Source organism: Astatotilapia calliptera, chromosome 17 (assembly GCF_900246225.1).
Source record: "Astatotilapia calliptera chromosome 17, fAstCal1.2, whole genome shotgun sequence".
Lineage (NCBI taxonomy): Eukaryota > Metazoa > Chordata > Actinopteri > Cichliformes > Cichlidae > Astatotilapia > Astatotilapia calliptera.
Genome location: NC_039318.1, coordinates 29,269,671 through 29,293,633, shown reverse-complemented (window position 1 = coordinate 29,293,633; position 23,963 = coordinate 29,269,671). Strand labels below are relative to the sequence as shown.

The 23,963-nt window shown below is 39.8% G+C and overlaps 1 protein-coding gene across 17 annotated transcripts in view; it reads right to left on the bottom strand.

Annotated features, from left to right (window-relative positions):
* LOC113008901 (ELKS/Rab6-interacting/CAST family member 1-like) overlaps positions 1-23,963 on the bottom strand; it is a 150,726-nt gene that overhangs the window by 26,242 nt on the left and 100,521 nt on the right. For 13 of the 17 annotated variants that reach the window (XM_026146812.1, XM_026146814.1, XM_026146816.1 and 10 more), the window contains 2 exons: positions 15,516-15,663; positions 6,003-6,110 (listed from right to left, as the gene is read on the bottom strand). In XM_026146812.1, the coding sequence (XP_026002597.1) occupies positions 6,003-6,110; positions 15,516-15,663 (256 nt within the window). Of the gene's footprint in view, positions 1-5,645; positions 5,724-6,002; positions 6,111-15,515; positions 15,664-23,963 lie in introns of all 17 variants that reach the window. The other 4 variants (XR_003270079.1, XR_003270080.1, XR_003270081.1 and 1 more) reach the window with 1 other exon arrangement.

Genomic DNA, 23,963 nt, shown 5'->3' with positions numbered 1-23,963 from the left:
CAACCCATGTGTTTCATTGACAGGATCCTCAGCGCAGTAACATCTTTCTCTCTAAACTCTTCCTCCACTTTTTAACCTCGTCACGTCTTCACTTCTTAAACACAAGAACTACAAATATCGATGTGAATTTGCCTCAGGTTTGGGGTTTGATTATATACATTCATTTTACACAGAATGTTATTTGGTGAAGTCGGTGAACATCAATAAATAAATGATGATATGACATCATCAGATAAATATAGCAGGAAAAATAATAATTGTTTTTGTGTTGCCAAACACTTCATTTACATTTTTTTTATATTTTTCTCAATTTGATCTTGTGTCACTTAATTTTTATTTTGCATATTATTTATTTTTATTTTTCTCTGCTTGTCTGTGTGTGTGTGTGTCTATCCCAGATACTCAAAGTTCTTAAAACAACTGGCAACACGGTGTCAGCCATCACTGGCTAGGGTGAAACTGGTCACAAAGAGGTACATGGTGCTACGCCAAAAACCTCCTTGTGCCTGCTTGGGTCACTTGTGAATTGTTGAAGTCGACCTTAGTTTTCATGGACGATGCCCACCTATCTCCAAACGCTCCCCAACTAGTTGTTGAGCGATAATGAAAGTTGAAAATGTGTGACACAAACTGAATGCAGAGACCATTCATCTTTAAAATAAAAGTTGTGCCTTTTGAAACACGTTGGCAGCAGCAGCAGGAATGCACAACTTTACTGAGGCCTTAATTGTAATGGTACAGCGAGAGTCATTGCAGTGTAATCTTGTTCTGGTTTCTTCATTTTCTTTTGCCGTTGCTTTACTGTTTGTAGATTCCCCAGGCAGCAAGCTGTAAGGAAAACCTGTATTTTCTCTGCAACATGCAGGCTTAGTCAAGTCTAGACTTTACTTGTGCTCCATGTCTCTGTGTCTTGTTCCATTTTTTATTGCTGAAAAGTTGTCCATCACCCTGGTGTTACAGCAATGTACAATTGAGTATACTCAAACTGCTATACCCCCACCCATTTAAAGCTTCATCTTGTACCAGGCAGTACATCTGCTACATTGTCCATTTGGTTATATCTCCCAGTAGTAGTCAACATTATTGTCTGAGTTAAGATTATCTTGGTTTTGATTGTAGAATTGATAATCTGTTTCCTTTCCCGCCTTTTGTTGTTCACCTCCAAGGTTGCTTTAACCCCTGCCCTGTTTAGTCCGTTAACTCTGGTTTGTTTTTCCTCTTGGTGCAATTCATCTGTGCAGATATGAACATGATAATCGCACTAGGGCCAAAACCAAATCAACTGCACCAAGACCCTTTGGAGGAGGCCTGGTTCCAAATGAACTCCAGAGTAGTTTGTTTATGGTGAGAATGTGCCCTTGATCTGACCCAGCTATTGGGTCTAAATTGTAAGTTTGTGCCAAATGCACATTCTGGGTTGTAGCAGAGTACAATAAATGTACAGAGAATACAAACTTTGAAAATTATTAGGAATAAATTCTCCATGTTTTCCAGCTTGAGCTACCGAGCACCTTTGCGTCAGCATTGGAGTACAGCTTTAAGCAGTCGCTTACCTGTTGCCTACTTGTCCTAGTCACTTTTAGCATGTTTTCTAACTATAAAATACTTACTTGGTTATCACTTAAACACTGACAAAAACATAATTTAATTGCTCTGGCATTTGAGAATCCTTTTGAGGTTAAGTTCATCAAAAGTAGATTGGATGGAGGAAAAAATTGTACTCCATTCTTTAGTGGCATTGACGCAACAATGAAAAGTGACAGTACATCAGAGGAGCTGTCACTTGTGATTTTGAGTCTTCCCTGATTTGCTGCACAAACAACTGACAGAAAAAGTCTCAGCAATTTTGTGTTTTTCCAGTGAATCGCCAATACTCACCAGCAGCTAAACCTAACCCTAACACACACAAACACATAAAATATACACTTTTAAATGTGTGGTAGCACAAGTCAGCGCAACACACTCATACACACGCAGACACAAATAGGTTCCGACACAGAAAAACATACATACACACACTCACACTCATTCATGGTGGTTATCAGCTTTGTAAATGGCTCCAGTTACAGTATTTTCCAGGGAGGACCTGCCAGTAGGTTACAGTCCATTACAAAATACATTACTGAACATTTCCCTCTGGAGGAGAAAGGGAGGTAGACCGAGAAGGAAAGAGAGGGAACGACAACATTTGGAGTTAAAAGGCTGAAGAGATTCTACACATTCGGCATTTCAAGCCCTCTTTCTTTGGCTCTGAGTTATATTTGCTGATGGCAGATGTGCAGTGAGGCCGTTATCTCTCCCAGACTAATGTGTAATATGGCAATATCTGAAGAAAATTCTCCAAATTTGGCTTTACTGCTCTACAAACATACTTAACATATTTGTAACAGCTGTCCTCTCACACTTTGTAATTCATACTATTCTGTCAGAAAGCTTAAAAAAAAAAAATCACTGTCCACACTTTCCAGACCTGCAGTGGAGCTCTGCGGATCAAATACAAGACGAATGAGAAACAGACACGAAGAATGGAAGGAATGACGGCGATATGAGGAAGACATTAGGAGAGAAATAACACGAGTTGTTTCCTTTTCTTTAAGTTCTATTATAAGAAAAATGGAGGAGGAATTATGGGATAAAATACGAACAGGAACACAGACCACTGAAAGTATTCGCAAGACTTTCATTAAGGTATACATGTTTTTCTTGTATTACACAGCCTCCAATAGCCAACATATGCAATGTGTGTGTGTGTGTGGTTAATGGGTCCGCAGGGCTTCTCAGTATCTTACTGTAGTATGAAACAATCCCAAAGGAGAAATAACTTTATACAGCACTGTGAGTCAGTGTGTGTGTGTTTGTGCTTCTTTATTAGACTCCCCTGCCTGCCTACCAGATTCTTACTGTTCTATGAAAGAACTCCATAGAGAGACATTCAGCTAGCCTCACTGATGGGATGTATTAAAAAAAAACCTCTATGGCCACATTATATGGTGAAATCAAGACTTTTCTTCCTCCGCAGAACCCTCTGAGACAAATACACACCAGCAAAAATGCACATATTTGTCCAGCATCAGCATCAGTAGTGGGTGTAGGCTTTCACTGCTCTGTAAGTGCTATCTCAGTGACCCAACCGATGAAGTCTTGGCTAGTAGATGATCTCTTAAACTGCCAAGCAAATGTATCATCCGGTTGTAAAACTGCTCGTCAGTTTGTTGCAGAGCTAAGACAGAGAGACCGACAACCATTCACTCCTACATGTCTTTGGACTGTAGGGGGAAGCCAGAGTACCCAGACAGAACCCATGCAGACAGGGGGGAATACGCAAACACTATACAAGAGGCTGCACAGCATTAGTGTTTGCCTCACATTAAGGTTCTGGGTTTGAATCCGCTGGTCGTCCGCGGGTGTTCATTGTGGAGCTTGGATCTTCTGTATTCGTATTTCACTGGTTTATTTCCAACAATATTTTCACGGACCGGCCTTTAAGGTGTTGTGGATAAATACAACAAAATAAAACCAGCACCGGTACCAGAAAAAAATAAGATTTATTCATAACACACGGGAAAAGACCCAGGTAACCCGAGTTAATGCTAAAAACCAATAAAAACCCTGAAAACCATAAATTTCACACCCGAACCTCAACTCTCGTGGCCCAGTACCAAACGACTCACGGACTGGGTCGTGGCCCAGTCCGTGGCCCAGCGGTTGGGGACCGCTGTTGTAACTGGATTAATTTGAGGGTTTTGGGCTTGTGAGATGGGGAAAAAAATGGCAAGACGTGTGAAAAACTGTTTTGTTTGATAAGGAAAACAAGAACACTCACAGAGCACAACTCTCCCCGAAGAGCGTGACCATTTCACCAAAATGAAATCATCTCGGGCTGTTCTGGTATCTACCATCACACAAAATCTGAACATGATGTCTTTAAAACTGTGGATGCTAGATTGTTAACCAACAGCCAAACAAGCTGAACCAATTACATGTTTAGACTGTATTGTCAAACTGTTTAATCCACCTTACAAAAAAACATCTCAGGAATAAGTAATGTAAATGTAATATCACTTTCACTTCCATAGAAATGGTGACAGATTTTAAAACACATTAAAAAACTCTGAAAAAGACACTTGCTAATTTATAAAATGTACATTTTCTACTATTTTTTGTGTAGTTATACATCTAATAAATCTGAAAGCTATTTGAAAAAGCAAAATACCATGAAGTGGCCTTGACAATGCCTGATGTGTCTTAAGAGTGCTCCCCTGTGTTTCTGTGCAGCAGCAGTTGTCTCTGAAGCATTTCATTGTCCAGCTGCAGCACAAAATCCCCTCACAGAATACACACAATCACTCACTGTGCGGATGAAATGTGCTATGGCAAATTACCAATCTTACACACCAAGAGAGTGTGTTTTCATGTGGCTATGTAAATACAGAGAGGTGGAAACAGAAAGAAAAGGAGATAGAGTATAAGCTGTGTGTGTGCTGCCTCTCTCAGCAGGGAGGTGCTACCGCTAATTAATAACCAGGGTCAAACTTAGATCCAATGGTGAACCTTTGGGCTTTTAGCATCCCAATGGGAAATCCATCTGGAGCAGCTGAGCTGCACTAAAAGCAGCATGTGCAGCTCATATGTGGTGCCGTCTCTGCACTGTGGTCTTAGTAGATCCAACCGTTTGGATGCCTTTTAATAACCACTAAACTTAGAAGAGCCTTTTAACCATTAATTGCTTAAAATGTGTAAAAATTTCCAATTCACTTGTTTCAAGAGTTTAATGGGAACAAGTGACTTTGCCAGTTTGGCGTTGAAACCTGAACACTTGCACTACTCAATGCTCAGGTTTCTTTCTTTTTTCTTAAGAAAGACTGCTCTACATTAGACGTATTGTGGTTGGGTGTCTTTTGTTTTTTCTTGAGTTGAATCTTGTTACGCATCTACAATTAATGACCTTTGGGCTTTTGAAATACTGGAAAGCCCCTATTGTATGATTAAAAAAACAACACAGGAGCAAGGTCAAAGGAAAAACCTTCTTTTCATCATTTCTGACAGAAGAAATATACTTTTTACATAGCAGTTTAGCAAAGGTGCACATTTCCAACACTACATCACACATTTCAGTTGATTTGAATAAGAATATGGTCTCAGTTGGCATATGATTGACACATGAAGCTTACAATATCAAACCAAAGGCAAGACCCAAGTAGACTTGGGGAACAAGGGAATCATCCAAAAGATTAATGAAGGTTGAAATAATGAAATCATGGGTATAAAAATGCACAGGGAAAAAAATAAATCATAAAAAAGAGTTCAGAGAATGCCAACTGGAAGAAATCCTTATCATGAGAGGATGAAATTATATTTAAGGATGAGAAATTGAACAAATGAAGCACAATTCAAGATTTGATGGCTGAAGGGAAAAGGAAAGGAAAGATGAATCACAGAATAAAAGATGCATTTCAAGATTGGATTTCAATGTTAGAAAGAATGGAGGAAAACTGAATAAATAAAAAACGATATGAGGCCACAAATAAAGTGAAATGACAGACAATGATGCCAGAATGAGATCACAAAGTCACGGATGAAACTAAAGAAAAGGAAGACGAATGAAACGATGGCCATGATCAAATCCAGACAGAGAAGACGCTCACCCTTCTGTACACAATGATGGACTGAGGGTGAGGAAGAAGGCATGTGATTGGCTAGGCCCAAATGCCCTCCTCATCGTCCTATCGGTTAGTTCAGTCCAGCCGCAGCGTGAGTTCAGAAACAGGAAGTTAGTTTAGCAAAAAAGGGAAACTTAACAGAGATATAGAGAGTGCAGAACAAGTAATAGTGCTAAAAAATGGTTAACTTTAATTAGTAAATTTGAAGAGAAATAAGCTAACATCCAATAGCCCAGAAATGGCAATATGACTTGCTGGAAAGTCTTTCATTCAAATATTATTAAAGAAAATAAAGATTTCACTGGTTTGGCCAATGCACACCGTCCGGGGCAGTTATCTTACCTGGTCTGGGGAGGGTTTGTGATTGTTGGGCTGCTCTGAGTTTGGGGATGAAACCTTCAAATGATCATCCTCATAGTTGTCCGCCATCAGCTTCATCCTGTTCTGCGTCTGCAGAGACAAAAATAATGTATCTCATTAGAAACACGTTTTTGTTTTTAGGTGGAATTTAGCACGATCATCATTATGACATTCGTGTTTTAGACGGAGCATAAACCAGTGTGTGTACGTGTGCGCGTGAAGTTAATTTGGAGAGAAGTAGATTTTTGAGTGAGTGCCATGAGCTTTGCCTGAAAAAGTGTGCATATGTGTGTGTTTTTGTGCGCAAGAGGAAAACAGTAACAGAGGGCTTCCCAACTGTCCATTTGTATTTGAGTTTCAAGAACTGGGTTGGTTCATCTTGCACATTTCAGACTGCAAACACACACAACCATCATGCAACCTGTTGTGTAGCTTGTTAACCGGCGCAGAAAAATAACAGGCTTGTTAAGTTGCCACTTGAGGGGAGATCCATAAAGACTTAGACAAATATTAGACTGTACACATACAAAGGCCTCCAAAACACTTTCATCTCCTCCTCCTCCGTATCTTTCTTTTCTCCATTCTCATTTCTCCTGTCTTTTCTCTGCAACCATCTTTTTGCTCCTCGGATTACTGTCACATTCCCCCCCCCCCACTTTTCGTCTTCTCTCCTCGTCTTGCTGCTCCATCTGTTTCACATGTTATAGTTATACTTCAGGTTTTACAGTAGGCCTGCAAAGTGTGAGGGGTGAGAGATGAAAAGCAAGAGATGGAGTCAGTATAAATCTGTAAGTCTTGTATACTCTAAATCCCCTTAGCCTCACACTGAGCCCTGCAAGGAACGGGAGCTTAAGCAGGACAGACTGAGGTTTTGTGTGTGTGTGTATGTATGTATATATATATATATATATATATATATATGTATGTGTGTGTGTGTGTGTGTGTGTGTGTGTGTGTGTGTGTGTGTGTGTGTGTGTGTTTGACAAAAAGTAAAAAAAAATTTTTTTATATGCATTTGTTTGAAAGCTAAATGAAAGACTGCACTTTTAGGAGTGTGCATGTGAGCAAAACGATCACGCGTCTGACAGTGTGTTACACTTGGTGAGTATCTGGACCTGCACAAACGAGCCCATGCCGCACTTAAAAACACCTATAAAGCAAACTCGCAGAGCAGACAGTTTATCTGCACACCACACAAGTTTGAAGATAAACACGCGCAGAGCTGTAAAGTCACCTTTATTAGTATCTGACCGCAACTTCCACCTGCCCTCCCCCGCAACCGTCCTTACACAGATTTTTTTTTCTTTATGCTGTTGTTGTAACATATGGAAAGTTCATATGCACCAGACACTGGCTTGGGAAACGCAAATTTAATGAAATTAAAAGAGCAAGTAAGACTTGGTCCAGACTGTACAATACACACACACGTGATAGTTGCCTGCAAAAATATATAAATACATATATCACTGCCACTTCACTTTATGTACATATGTAAAATTGTGTATTTTTTTATTTGTACACTATTGTTTTTCTCTTTTATTTATTCCAATTATTATCTCTAATTCACTTTTTCTTGCTGACCCTTGTGTTGCTGTAACGTGTGAATTTCCCCAGTGTGGGATTAATAAAGCCGGTGTCTTTGTTTGTTTCTATGTTCTTCTGAATGACCATCTTAGGTAAGCATCTCTTTAGTGGACTGTGTCACACTGAAAGATGGAGGAAGAGGTCTCGTGTGTGGAGTCTTACGGTTAATTTCTAGAAATATGCCTACATGACTTATGCCAGGAGTTTGCCTCAAAGATGAAAATAGATAATAATAACCCAAAACCCCAGGTTCATATGGAACACGAACATAAAGCTGAACAGACAAATGTGCCTCTGTCCTTAGGAAAGTTTATTTCATAAAGGTTAAGAGATCGTAAGTAAACATACATTAAAAACATTTGCTCCAACACTTGCAAAAAAGGCTCTGGGATCTGGAAAGCAAGAAACAAAAAGGAGGAAAGACAGTTAAGAAGAGGATAAGCTGTGTCAAGAGGGTGCCTGATTTCTGATCTCTTTAGTATCTTCTGTCCTACCTTTCTGTAAAAACACTTTATCTGTGTCCTGTCCTCTTTCTCCTCATCCTAGAGCTTTCTGTATCAAAATAATCCCCAGTTCCTCCCACTCTTCCTGTCTTCATTGCTCACCTCTGTCATACATAATACTTTTGAAGATTAAGTCTTTTTACCCAAATACCTAACGCACTCCTTTCTGTAGTTATCGAAGCTCACTTTTTTAAGTGTCTTCTTCCCATCTATAAACATAGTATTTCATTTTTCCCTGCTTCATTCTCTCATTTTGAGCTCCATAACTTGATTTTATCTGTGGCCAATTCCAGCTTCTGTTTGTTTCCTTCCTTCTGCTTGCAACATGTCCTCTTTCTCTCTTCTTGTTTTCATGTCTAGTCCACTATTTCGAGTTCATTTTGTTTATTTATTTATTGTTTATTTCTTGAAGAGCCACTTGAGGCTGGCTCCAAAACCAAGTCAATCCCAATAGATTGACTTTGGCACCTTAAATACTGATATTAAATGCTGCAGAAATAAACATGTTTACAGGTTGCTACAAAATGAATTTGGTCTTTTAAGATAAGCAAAAGTCTTTGTTCTTTTTTAATCGCAATTTAAGGCATGAAGTGGATCACCTGAGAATATTTGTGCCTTTTGGCACATTATTAATGCAATAATATGACAAATAGTATGAGTTACAGTGTGGTTAATTGAACAATCAGCCCCATCCTATTACATTCGTACCTTACTTATTTACATCGATACTCATAAGCAAGTCTTCATGTCTATGTGAAGCAGCTTTTCTAATTAATCTAAAAGTGCAGTTCTGCCGTCTCGTCCAATTGTGGTAATTTTGTTTCTAAAAGCTTTTAAAAATGACTATGGCCAAAATTCTAAAAAGAAGATTTTTATTAGTCTTTAGTAAAAATCTGTCTTTAAATGATGGAAAATCTAGAGAGCAACATGCAAGAGGAAAAAAAAAAATCCTAAAAATGAAGTTGATGCAAATCGGTGAGGTGGAAAGACAAAGAAGAAAGTATGGCTGAAGAAGTGTCCTCATTTTCCACTTTGGCCTTTCTTTACATTTCTCCTCTTTCGCTAACTGTCAGGAATGCTGACTTCAGCTCATTTGTTCTTGTGCCAACTCTCTTTCTCACTTAATCTAATCATCACACCATTATTTCACTCCTCCTCCCTCAAGCTTCTCTACGTCTTCTTCCCTCCCCTCCGCTTCTCCCCCACACATCCTTCATACAGCTCGGCTGTAACTCGCTAACAATTGAAAGAATGAGAAACAAATGAAAACGAGGTGAAGTGAGGGGGTGGGGGGGCTGCTGAGCCACGCTTGGAAGAAAATTATTTCATTACGATAACGCTCTGGGGAACATTACATGAGATTATTGTTTCGCCTTTCTCTCCGGTGGCAATAGAAGCGCCTTTGTAGATATCTGTGCAATTATCAACAATGAAAAGTTGCTGAGTCATGGTTTGACAAGAACTATTTCATCATGATAAGAAATTAGATTACTCTTAACCCATTTTATATCAAGAAAAGAAAATTGTTAATAAGTGGAAAAATACAAATGATAATGAATCGTGTTTGAGCTGAGTGCTGTGGAGATTATTTCATTGCAGTAAGTCTCGGCGGTGTTATAAATTTGATTAGATCCACATTTTTTCACTTGCCAGTAACACGGGAGGTCATCATAACTACAAACAAGAAGTGATGAAGAGTTTAGTGGGAAAACAAAGCATGAACACTATGAACTGTGATTCAGAAAAGAAGAACAGGGGCGTTATAGTATTAAAGATGTTTTTAGTTCACAAATAAAATGGAGATAATTTAATTTGCAAAACCAAAATAGGAAATCTAGAATGTCAGGACATATGTTCTAAGAATGCAAATATTTGTTGTGTAAAAAATAATTTATGTAAAGATTTAAAGATTAAAGATTTATTTAAATATGTTTTGACCCTTTATGGACCACATTATGGATGCGGACAGATCTCATTCAGGTCTGCTGGAAATACAATATCATCACACGAAGAGCCAAAAGTCTTAAAAATGTCCATATTACAGCCATAGAGGTTTGGACCGAGGACCATAGCCACACATACATCCCTGACCTGTAACTGTTAAACATGTGTCTGCTAAAGGAGAGATCCTGCTAATTCCTCACCTCCACCCTCTTCTTTCTATTGTAACATTTCATAAAATATTACAAATATTATTTTTTCTTTGCTTTTGAAATTGAGTGCGTGGCACAGATGGAGTTCACAAAGAAACCAAGTACACTGCAAGATAATATGACAGTGACTTGTCAAGGTAGCCACACCAACTGCTTTTTCCTTAATTTGTTACAAGCTGGACCATAATTTACAAAATGAACACTATGGTGTGTTGGATAAGACCTCAAACTAGCAACTAAAGCCATAAATGATAAATGGACTGATTCTTATACAACAGCTTTCTACTCCAGCACCCAAAGCATTTTATACTACATGTCTCTTTCACACAAGCACTTTTTTCTTGTGTACTTCCTTTTCCTGTACTGTGGGATTCTGTATCTTGCCCAAGGATACTTTGGGACATGGACTGGAGCAATCATGGATCAAATCAACAACCTTGCAATTACCAGATGAAATGATTTACCTTCTGACCCACAGCCATGGAGGTCAAAAATGAGGTGAGAAGCATGGTAACTTTTTACTTTTACATGTTAGATTCAGTCTACGGTATAAATGTGGTCACTACTGGCTTTGGAAAATCAAGATGGTGACAGCCGTAAAATGCAAAGTAGAGCCTCCAAAGATGTGATGTTAAACCAAAGGCTGACTGCATCTTTCATATACACTCTATGCATTTAACACATAATATGTGTCAGGAAAAATCAGTTGTTAATATTTGAAATACACTGCACAGTCCAGGATCCATGAATACCAGTGATTTGCTGTAAATTCATCAGAAATTTACCATTGCATTGGATTTCTCACATTGGCACAGGTGGATTTTGTGCTAGGCAGGCAAGACCAATCCAGTTGTATCATATATTTGGGTTGTCACATGCACTTACGGCAGGTATGTTGAGAAATGTTTAGGGCTTCAGCAGATGTGTGAAAACTGCTTTAGAGGGAAGAGGAAGGAGACTGTGGGATACACAGGAGAGTGAAGAGAGCTGAAGTTACCTTGATCTACAGCCTCCTGCAGCTGGGGGTCAAAGGTTAACATGCAGGAAAAGCTTTCAGGGACACAGGTGCGTTTTAACGTATGCAGCATAAGCGCAACAAATACAAATCTTCTTTGCTTGTATTCACTGGTTTATTAGTCTGTTCTGACTAAATGTGCTTACAATCGCCATATCATTAGTACACAGCATTAATACCTTGCAATGGATTAACTGAAATAGTTTCAATTCATAATAAATCTCATAATAGATAGGGTACGATCAATTCTACATGCCTGTTACTACACAAACAGCTCCATGGCACGAGAAATGTAATTCTCTGAATTTAACCTGCTCTGTAGTGGGGTCTGACAGCTCTGCGGCATAGGTTACTGTGCTGTGTGAAACCCAAATTCAGACCAGACTGGAAACAGTATTTAAGCACTCCATCAAAAAACACCCCAACTCTGACCTGTGACTCACTGAAGAGTGGTCGTCGTCAAAAAACAAACTTCAAAAACTTTTCAAACAACTTTTCTAACACACGCATAAGTGAACAGCATTCATAAAACTGCAAACCCAGAGTATTAACCCAAAGTTAGCTTGCTAACTGAAACACTACCTGCCACATGAGGCCTTACGACAAACAGAGTTTACTCTTCATCAAAAAACTCAGTTTTAATTTTATGCTATCACTCTGCCTCTGTCCACTTGTCAGTTAATTTATAAGCATCTAAAAGTCGATCCGTGACACAAGAAAATGCTACATAAGCCTCAGCTTACTTGATAACATTGCAAACAGATGCATGTGTACACACAGGAATACTGAGGAAGTCTCCGCTGTGATCCATCACTGGAGACTGAACATTATGGCTCTACAGAGAGAATGGGAGCGAGAGAGAGAGTGAGAGACTTGGAGCTGTGCAAAACGTTACACACCCTTGCATGCATGCGCACACTCATAGCTGCAGACAGTTGAGTCTCTGTGTTGTCAGTAACCACCTTCGAGACCCTGAAGTGTCATAAATGACTTCAAATAGAACGCGGAGACGGAGACGAGATGGAGGGATGAGGAAGGAAAAAAGAGAGAGGGTGAGGACTGTTACTCTGACTTCATTTGACACTACTTTCTAACACCTTGCACTTCTCTCTTAAACATCTATTCAAACACTGTGGCGTGCAAATGTTGCTTTTCTTTTGCATAGCCAATGCTTGTCTTTTTGAAACCTCGGAGCTTCCATACATTAAGTCAACTTTTGGCAACATTGAACACGAAAGTCTTGTGATAGCATTTGTATTCTAGGGGTCTTTATGACAAGTTAATCTGAACCATGGGGTTTTAAAGTGAGTGTAAAGCTCTACGATTTTTGCTTAGTTATGATTTACCATGTGTCGTTATCATATCTGTATGCCTGGTGTGCACTGTGCTTACGAGATTGCTGATTACACACAGAGTATGCTTAGATAATACATTTTTATATGATCTAAGCGAGTTTAACAGACTGTTCCACCAGTGAAAGTTACATTTCGTGCAACTATCAAATTTAAAAAAAAAAAAAACTTGGATGGTATTTCTGTAGGGTTCCTTTGTCTGGGATGTATTGGCAGTAATTGAGCAAAACATAAAATGGAAAGCCTGGTTGGATAGTGCAACAGATAACAAAGGTCAAAGGTCAAAAAAAAAAAAAAAGTAAAATGTAGAAAAACAGTGCAAAAAGAAAGGGAAGGAGAAAAGTTAGAAAGGGATTCCCTGTACAGTAATTTTCCTGTTTTTTCACACTTGCGTGTATAATTTAACAGCTGAATTTTGTTAAGATCAGTCCTGGGGTTGTTATTATGTATAATGTATGAAACGTAACACCTTTAGTATTTGAGTTCTTCCACAAAGCTGACAGCAAAGTTGGTGAAAACTAATCCCAAATGTACTTGACAGAAAACATCTGTTCGGCTGTAATTATGAACGGGCTTGTGAATGATGCTACAAGCCTGACAGTTAAGCCTGACAGTCTCTGCTTTTATTAGCTGCTAAAAATCAAGCTTTGGCTATGATAGAAGTAGACTCATCTTGAGCATCATAACTCTCTGTTTGGGGTTATTTGCTACAAGTTCCTTTGTCAACGTGAAGCATGTTTTCTATCGATTTGGACTCCACACTTTGTTGCCCCTGGTCTCTGCTCATATTTGTGATATTCATGGACAGTATCTCATGACCTAGCCAGAGTGAATCGGGTGTCCATTATGGAAACCTCAGAATAGTATCCTTGCTTTTTGCAGACGATGTGGTTCTGTTGGTTTCACTGGCGCGTAATCTTCAGCATGCAATGGAGTGGTTTGCATCTAAGTGTGAAACAGCCTGAATGAAAGACAGCACCTCCAAGTCTGAGGCCATGGTTCTTTGCCAGGAAGTGGTGGAGTGCTCTGGCTCCCTTTGGTTTGAGGGAATAACTGTCCCAAGCAAATGCTTTCAAACATCAAGAATCTTAATCAGGAAGTGGAACATGAGGTGGATTGTTGTGGCATTAGAAGGAGCACAGGCGTTGGACTGGACTGGTAATAAAGAGATAAGCCAAAATCCATCCATCCATCCATCCATCCATCTTCTTCCGCTTATCCGGGGCCAGGTCGCGGGGGCAGCAGCCCAAGCAGACCTCCCTCTCCCCAGCCACCTCCTCCAGCTTGTCCGGGGGAATACCAAGGCGTTTCCAGGCCAGCTGAGAGATATAATCTCTCCAGCTGGGTCTGCCCCGGGGCCTCCTCCCAGTGGGAAATGCCCGAAACAGCTCACCCAGGAGGCGCCCAGGGAGCATCCTTGTCAGATGCCTGAACCACCTCAACTGGCTCCTTTCAATGTGGAGGAGCAGCGGCTCTACTCTGAGCCCCTCCCAGATGGCCGAACTTCCACCCTATCTCTAAGGCAGAGGCCAGCCACCCTTCGGAGGAAGCCCATTTCTGCCGCTTGTACCCGCGATCTCGTTCTTTCGGTCACCACCCACAGCTCATGACCATAGGTCAGGGTAGAGACGTAGATCGACCAAGTAAATTGAGAGCTGCAGTTTTACACTCAGCTTTCTCTTCACCACAACAGACCAGTACAGCGTCCGTATCACTGCAGCCGCAGCACGAATCCGTCTGTCGACCCAAATATACTCATTCATACATTGCTTTTTACAGAACTTTGATCTAATATTCTGACACTCTTAATTAATGTATTAATGTATCAAGGGCAAAATGAAGAATCTTGTAGACACAGGGGATTAGTAGACACCCCTAAGCCACAGCTGTCTCGTCAGAGATCCGGTTAGGGTGCCTCCTGGGCACCGACCTTTGGAGGATTTACAGGCAGACCCAACTGAGGGGACATCCAGAACTTCCTGAAGAGACTTTATATGTTTTCTGACCTTGTGGAATAAGAAATATGCTTCTTAGCCACTGTCTATCACAACCTTCCTTGGTAGAAGGATGGCTTATGGTTTATGGCCTACCATAAACAAAAGTTAAGGTGTATATTAATTTAATACTGAAAGTTATCTACATTTACTACTGTGACATTAAACTTAAGCTCCACTAAAAAGTATAGAGCACCTCATCGTATACTTCGTTGGTTAAGCAAGTTAATAAAAGTAATATCACATCCAGAGAAATGATGAGCCATACAGAGGAGAGAACAGTAAAGAAGAAATCCACCAAACTCCCAGTAGGCTCATTCACTAAGGAGTTGGTTATTTCAAAAGACCCACGAGAACCTTAACTGCGTTATGGAGTGTGTGTGTGGGAGTGTGTGTGTGTATGAATAGACCTCTGTGTGGAACCACAGAGGCATTTGGTCATGTTTATATCCTTGTTTTTGGCCTGAGGGAATGTGTACACATTGGTGTGAGCATTTGTGTGCTTGAACTTATTAACATCTAACCGTGCCAGTAAGGTGACATGCAAGGTTTTGTGTGTGTTAGTGTGCATGTGTCTGCGGACAGAACATTTACATAAATACCAGTTCATAAGAAAATGTTGTCACCAGAACTCTGCTGAAGTTCAGAACTCTGTGTGTGCATGTGGTGAGAGTAGGAGTGGTAGGTTAATCCTAAATTTACCCTTTGTGGTTGGAGTGCTGCGGTTACATCTGGACTCAGTTTCTCTCTGCCAGTCTTGTTTTTCTTTACTACTCTTGTCACTGTCACCTCACCTGTGTTCCCCCTGCTTTTATTTACATTTTTTTCCAGATTTGGAACCTGCATTCCTCTCAAAAAGCTTTCCTGGTTTTTCCTTGGATGTCAGAGTCTTACCTGCTGTTTGAGCTGTTGAACCAGACTATCCTTCTCCCTCTTCAGAGCTGCGACCTCTTCCTGGGTTTTCTTCTTCTTGGACGAGGAGAGCTCCAGCAGGGCGATATTGGCGTCTTTCTCACTTATCGCTGCCAGGAGTGCCTCTTGCCTGCGCAGAGACCAATTGTGATTAGTAAAGCATTCATTTTTATTAAAATTACATCAAAAGAAAGGAAAACTGTTGCTTCACACACATTCTTAAAAGCATTTAATAACGCTCCTCGCCATAAAAAATATTATGAAATAATTTTTCACTAAGAATGTTTCAGCAGTAGTGCAGCTCCTGGTCTAGTTGTGGTGTTAATGACACTGAAAAGTTACAATGACATTACTTAAAGTTGAAACTATCTGTGGTTAATCTAGCATTGGACACAAGATGCCTCTTTGTGTCAACACAGATTAAAGCCCAGTCTTTTCCACCTGTTTCTGTTTGAATGTAGAAATTGCAGGAATAGATCACCTTAAACTCTGAACCAGTACAACTATAACCAACGGCGTGGTTGTAGACTAATTTGGGTGAAGCAACTCTTTAATTTTATGGCGAACCCATGATGTGTCAACCAGAAGAGCGCACTCATCTTAACCACACTTAAGCTCTATATATTATGAAAAAACAGGAAGACTCTTGATGGTGACTATGATGCAGAGCATGCAAACAAGAGTTTTACAGTATTGTTGCTTAGACTCACCAAAATACCAGACGCTCATTAATGCAAATATCTAATCAACCAATCATATGACAGCAACTCTGTGCATTTAGGCATGTAGACACAGTCAACACGACTTGCTGTGCAAACCAACCATCAGAATGGGGAATGAAGGTGATCGAAGTGACTTTGTATGGTTGTTTGTGCTAGACGGGCTGACATGAGAAACTGCTTACCTACTGGGATTTTCCTGCACAGGGTTTACTTAAGAATGTTCACGAAAAGATAAAATATTCAGTGAGCAGTGGTTCTCTGTACAAAAATGCCAGAGGAGAATGGCATCAATCAGGAACTCAAATAACCACTTGTTGCAATCAAGGTATGTTGAAGAGCATCAACACATCAAAGCTTAAAGCAGATGGGCTACAGCAGCAGGGGACCACACACTGAATGCATCATTTAGGCACTGGAGCCTACTTGAGTGTCTACCATGTCTATCCCTTTATGACCACAGTGTACCCATCTTCCATCAGGATAATGAACTACATTACAAAGCTCATATAATCTCAAACTGGTTTCTTAAAAATGACAATGAGTTTTCAAATGACCCACACAGCCACCAAGTCATAGTCCAATAGAGCACCTTTGAGATGTGGTGCAATGGGAGATTTACATCCTGGAAGAACTGTGTGATGCTGGAAATGGTAAATGGTCTGGTTCTTGTATAGCGATAACTTCATTCAGCTTCATTTACAAATTCATAGAAGGACTTTTTTTCTATGCTTTTTCAACGTAACTGCTTTCTATCTAACATTCATACACATTCATACTCTCATAGATGCATCAGTGTTTCCAGCACTTTGCTGAATCTATGCCACAAAGATTTTAGGCACTTGTGGAGGTAAAAGGGTGCCTAACAAACAATATGTTCCTTACAAAGTGCCAAGTGAGTCTACTTCCCATTGGTTCTTATCTGATATGTCTTTATTTTACTCATCTAACTTTTTGCACTTTTTGATTGGCTCTTCCTGCATAAACAGTTTTAAAATAAGAAGATACATGACAATGATGAAAAACTAGGGAGAAAATAGGGACAATCGTGAAAGTGCATATTTTCTAACTTGGTTGTAAACACAAAACTCCCAAGTCCCCAGTATTCCAAGAAGGGCTAAGAGCACATATTTGATATTATCTGCAATTAGCAATTATGTAAAAATGTATTTTCAAGTCTCTATATGCCTCTCTCTCCCTCCGTTTCCATACAATTCTCTAGTCCCTGTCTCCATTTCCAGCCATTTTGACTCCGTCTATCTTTCCCTCCTGCCTGGATGATCTGGTTGACAGATAGATAGCATTCCATGTGGTCGAGAAGCACCAAGCCACATCCCATTCATCCCATCAGCCACAGATTGGACAGAACCACATTCAAGGACACCCAACGTTAAGAATTCTCAAAATTATATCCGTTTTCAGTCTAAATCGCTGCTGTTTTTTCCACAATCCCATAATGCTCCTATAAAGACTTGCCACACACAATCAAACAAGCACATGAACACATAAAAAAATGCAACGTCGCAAAAAAAAAAAAAAACATGTAAAAAGTGGAACACATTCACTTTTCACTTTACTTTTTGTAAAAGTGTCTTTTTGCAAATACAGTTTTAAGACATTTAAATGTTAAAGTAAACTCAAAAAGAAGAACCCAGAATGCATCAACAACTCACGAATTAGGCAAAAAATGTCAAGGGTTTGGACATACAGGGAGTGCGGAATTATTAGGCAAGTTGTATTTTTGAGGAATAATTTTATTATTGAACAACAACCATGTTCTCAATGAACCCAAAAACTCATTAATATCAAAGCTGAATGTTTTTGGAAGTAGTTTTTAGTTTTAGCTATTTTAGGGGGATATCTGTGTGTGTAGGTGACTATTACTGTGCATAATTATTAGGCAACTTAACAAAAAACAAATATATACCCATTTCAATTATTTATTTTTACCAGTGACACCAATATAACATCTCCACATTCACAAATATACATTTCTGACATTCAAAAACAAAACAAAAACAATTCAGCGACCAATATAGCCACCTTTCTTTGCAAGGACACTCAAAAGCCTGCCATCCATGGATTCTGTCAGTGTTTTGATCTGTTCACCATCAACATTGCGTGCAGCAGCAACCACAGCCTCCCAGACACTGTTCAGAGAGGTGTACTGTTTTCCCTCCTTGTAAATCTCACATTTGATGATGGACCACAGGTTCTCAATGGGGTTCAGATCAGGTGAACAAGGAGGCCATGTCATTAGTTTTTCTTCTTTTATACCCTTTCTTGCCAGCCACGCTGTGGAGGACTTGGACGCGTGTGATGGAGCATTGTCCTGCATGAAAATCATGTTTTTCTTGAAGGATGCAGACTTCTTCCTGTACCACTGCTTGAAGAAGGTGTCTTCCAGGAACTGGCAGTAGGACTGGGAGTTGAGCTTGACTCCATCCCCAACCCGAAAAGGCCCCACAAGCTCATCTTTGATGATACCAGCCCAAACCAGTACTCCACCTCCACCTTGCTGGCGTCTGAGTCGGACTGGAGCTCGCTGCCCTTTACCAATCCAGCCACGGGCCCACCCATCTAGCCCATCAAGACTCACTCTCATTTCATCAGTCCATAAAACCTTAGAAAAACCAGTCTTGAGATATTTCTTGGCCCAGTCTTGACGTTTCAGCTTGTGTGTCTTGTTCAGTGGTGGTCGTCTTTCAGCCTTTCTTACCTTGGCCATGTCTCTGAGTATTGCACACCTTGTGCTTTTGGGCACTCCAGTGATGTTGCAGCTCTGAAATATGGCCAAACTGGTGGCAAGTGGCATCTTGGCAGCTGCACGCTTGACTTTTCTCAGTTCATGGGCAGTTATTTTGCGCCTTGGTTTTTCCACACGCTTCTTGCGACCCTGTTGACTATTTTGAATGAAACGCTTGATTGTTCGATGATCACGCTTCAGAAGCTTTGCAATTTTGAGACTGCTGCATCCCTCTGCAAGATATCTCACTATTTTTGACTTTTCTGAGCCTGTCAAGTCCTTCTTTTGACCCATTTTGCCAAAGGAAAGGACGTTGCCTAATAATTATGCACACCTGATATAGGCTGTTGATGTCATTAGACCACACCCCTTCTCATTACAGCGATGCACATCACCTAATATGCTTAATTGGTAGTAGGCTTTTGAGCCTATACAGCTTGGAGTAAGACAACATGCATGAAGAGGATGATGTGGACAAAATACGCATTTGCCTAATAATTCTGCACTCCCTGTATTAGACTTGAAGTGAAATTGGTAATTGGTTTTCTGAGGGATGTGCTAGAAAACGGCAGCTCCAGCTTTTTCCAGATTCCACAGGGCACCTTTAGTGGTCTTATAGAGTCCATCGTTTAGCAGTTCAGAGCTTTTTTGGCAACACGTGAAAAAGTAACAGCATATTTGGCAGAGGTGTTCATAATGTTTGAGCCAAAGCACAGAAATCCACGCTGATGCAGACAGAGGTATAATTTATTAGCATTTTTTAGATTCCATTTCTGAGCGCTTTTTCTCTTTACTCAACACGCAATTAAACCCTCCCTCTCACCCTGTCACATACACACAGAGAGATACAGCGGTGCAACAAGGAATGCAGTGATGAGGGTGTCTAAATGAAGACAGATTACATGTTTAGACTGTGTGAAGACCCACAGATTCTTTGGTCAACCTCATGGACCAAACTGTCAGTGTACAAATGTCCTATCATGCATCTAAACTGACAGGGGAAGCTGGGACATGGGTCGGTAGATTAATTTCCTGGCCAAATTAGGTGCTGTCAGGTATCCCAGTGTTTAATAATAAAATGAGTTATTTGAATATTTTGGGGGTTTTTTTTGTTTTTAGTGATAGAGGGAGGGAGGGAGATCAAAGACCTACAGGTGAAGATCAAACACTACAAACTAGGGACAAATATCATTTGGATATGTTTGATGCCTTAATTATTTGCAGCATATTTACTGATAACTCAGTAAGTAAAAATGTCATTTGCATGTATTAGTGTTTCATTTTATCTTATGAGCCATGAGAAGACCTGCTGATATTAGAAATAACTAAAATTCTTATTATGATATGAAATTTAAAATAAAGAGCAATCAGTGAACTATATGAGATTGATATTTAGTCCCATTTATGCCAGTTAAACATTAATGTATTGCTTTTCTTTATCCTCCTAAGACCCGCACTCTTTCATGGCATGTATTTTTAATTTCTCTTTGCTATTTGGGCTGATTGGGGCCTGATGAATGTAAAAACAAAGAATTATGTTTTTTGGTTTTTTTTAACCTGATTTTTGTTTCTGAGAAAAATTAGATGCACATATGAGGACACTCGCTTTAAATTTCAATAGAACAGTGGTAGTATAACGTCCTCGTAAGTATAGCAATATTTAGTATTTTGGTCTAGACAACCCAAAATGTGATATCCACATATGTGGATGCCAGGTCCTAGGAGTTTAAGGTTTTTATACCACACTACGCATCATGCAATCAAAAAAATAAGCGTCTTTAACTCTATGAAATACTTTTCCTTGCTATTACTAAGAATGGTCTTTTTCTTCGTCTGTGAGCCAATCAATTAAATACTTTTTATACAAACATTAGCACATGGACTTTTTCATTCCAGACTGTGAGACACTGGAACAGTCTCACAGTCTTTCCCCTTTCCTTTTATACAAACACCGGTACACAGATTCTGACTCACACGTATGCAGAGAGGCTAATGGAACATTACTCTTGTTAAAGCTAACAGTGCGTCTAGTTTTATACCATATCTGAGGGTTACCTGCCAGCACAAGGCGCTTATAAACCCCTGGTGATAAAATGATATTTATTCCAGATGCACTTGTCTCATTCTGGGCCTCTCTGTGGCTCTCCCTTCTTCTCCGTCTGACACACACACACACACACACACACACACACACACACACACACACACACACACACACACACACACACACACACACACACACACACACACACACACACACAGAGAAACACACTCTCTATGCTTGACATTCCCAGCTAAGCACATGCTTATGACAACTGATGGTTGTGGCTACTGCTATTGCTATGTAATTGTTAAAGACAACTGTTTCGAGTGCAGCACTCTTTTGCCGAATCTTTGGATGATTCTACTGTGAAGGGGCACTTAAAACATAGTACGCTCTTGCCACTGTTGGCAATCTGTCCTTATCATTAAAAATAACAAAGACAACGGAGCCAGCACATTGTGGAGGAAAGGGTCCCAGTGGACGTGCAGCCTTAGATCTGTAACTCCCCTTTCAAGTCTTTCCGAAGCAACAGGATGGAGGAAGGTCTGCTAACAAAGAATAATATCTTGTTAAAGAGGTTAGTTCTTTAATACTGTAAGTTTTCCATTTTGGAATACACCTTTTGGATTAAATCCTATGGTAATTTTACACTAAACGTCTCAGTGACTACTTGACGTTGTGTTGGCAGTAGTGTATATATACACACGGTATCTGTCATAGGATTTTGTGTTGATGAGCTCTTTTCTCTGTCTGTTAAGCCAACAAAAGCACTGTATCAGAAAAACACATTCCTTGTTATTTATTTCAATATCACTGCTGTGATGGTGCAGTGGGTGAACCAAAAAAGATTTGCCATTGAAATAACATCATATATAACATGCTGATGAGACAACTTAATAATATTCTCACAGCTAGATTCCTGAAAGATTATTGTTGGATGGAATAAGCTCCATCCCATAATTCATTAGCTTGCTGAAGCACCTTAACAGGCCAAGCTTTGGACAGCTGGCCTCTCATTTGACACAACTGAGGATACTTTGAAATACAGAGGAGTTCATAGCTGACTCAGTGACTGCAAGGTGACCAAACAAGCCTAAATCATCACCCGTCCACCACCATTTAATATCAAGTGTTTGTGCTGATACACTGTGTTTGGTATTTGCTAAATGTGATGCTGTGCATTATGGCCAATCATCTGCACTTTGGTCACATCTGTCCAAAGAACATTGTTCCGGAAGTTCTCTGGTGTAAACTTTTTAGAGTGAAGGGTTTTAGAGTGAAGATCTCTTGGAAACTTTCTAAGCATATTTGTTCATTCTTTTCTTTAATTGTACCGTTATGAACTTCAACATTTCACATGCTAACTGAGGCCAGTAAAGTCTGAGATGTAGCTTTTGGGTTTTTTCTGCAGTTTGTCTGAGCATTGCACGGTCTGACCTTGGGGTGAATTTGCTGGGACGTCCACTCCTGCAATTGTATTAATATACTCCTAAATGCTCCAGATCAGCAAATTGCCAAAACGAATGCTTGTATAGAGGTGCTGGCATTTGCTGTTAATTGATTAATGAAGTGCATTTGATTAGGAGCACCTGGCTGTTACTTAGATTCTTAAATTCCTACCAGTAAAGTCTGGTTAGTCTGGTCCCATGATTACTTTCTTTTCCACATGACATGAGAAACACTGAAAAACACTAAAAACTATTCCAATGATAAGTTTACTGAGTTGTCATCGTAAATTCACACATACTGGTCCACCTGCCCGTTTTTCCCCCCACATCCTATCGCCAGACAAGGGATCAGATTTACTAAGCAGAAAAAAATGAGGGTGAGACTGTAACTGGAAACAAAAAAAGCACAGATTTCAATGGAAAGTTCTGGGGCTCATCTACTAATGTGCAAAATGATGACACAGCTTGGAACTTGTACTCGGACAAATATAACGTAGGAGCTGTATTTATGTTTTCTTGGGGGAAAAAAACATGACAGCGCAGACCACAGAGAGGCAGAAGAATGAGATGTTTTCTGTGGTAGAAATTGCAGGTGTCAGTGGAGGAAGTAAATAGCAACTGCTGCTAAAAAAAAACAAAAAAACCTCATAATTGCAATGTCCATTCTGCTCACAGAAGGAATATCTGAAATTCACTGAGGTCAGTGAGGGCAAGGTAAATGGAGTCTACAGGGGAACGTGTATTCCATTGACGAAATTTATAAGACAGCATGAACAGTAAGGAGATGCACAAAGTAGATGTCACATTTATAGAATACCATAAACCTGAATCTGACTGGTAGCCTACATTTGCTCTACTTCTATGTTTTCTTATTGTTTTTTCTTTTACACCATCAGGAATTGTATACACACACACATACACTTACACACTTTATCAATATTTCTTACTGCAGATGATGACGTATAATTCACCTAAATCCCCTCTCCCCAGATTTAGCCTGAAACTCTCACAAACACAAGCCACAAAAATAACTTCTGTCCACACCTTTCCATCACTACCTTTTCACTCTGTAAATCCCGACAGTAGCTTTCAGTGCCAAAGAGCTTCGGTCTAGTCCAGGAACTGATTTACTGTCTTCTCAAAAAACATTTGCCAGTGGTCACTTCAATATAATTTTATGTGTAAATTTATGGTCATGGAAAATAAATCATGGTTAAAGTTAGAGACATATAACAATGGGAAAAAATTAAATACATGATATATGCAAGACAGGCTGGAGTAGGAAAATATATTTATTACTCCAACAACTGCAGCTCCGTGATGGCATGCAGGCTTTGCAACCAGATTGAGGTTGCTTGTGACAATGACCACCACCCTTATCCACCACCTCGCTATATTGGACAGCCTTCTTATCATAAAGGGATGTAAACTGTTGGGAATTGTCAACTATCGGTGTAATTCATTGGCCAGGAA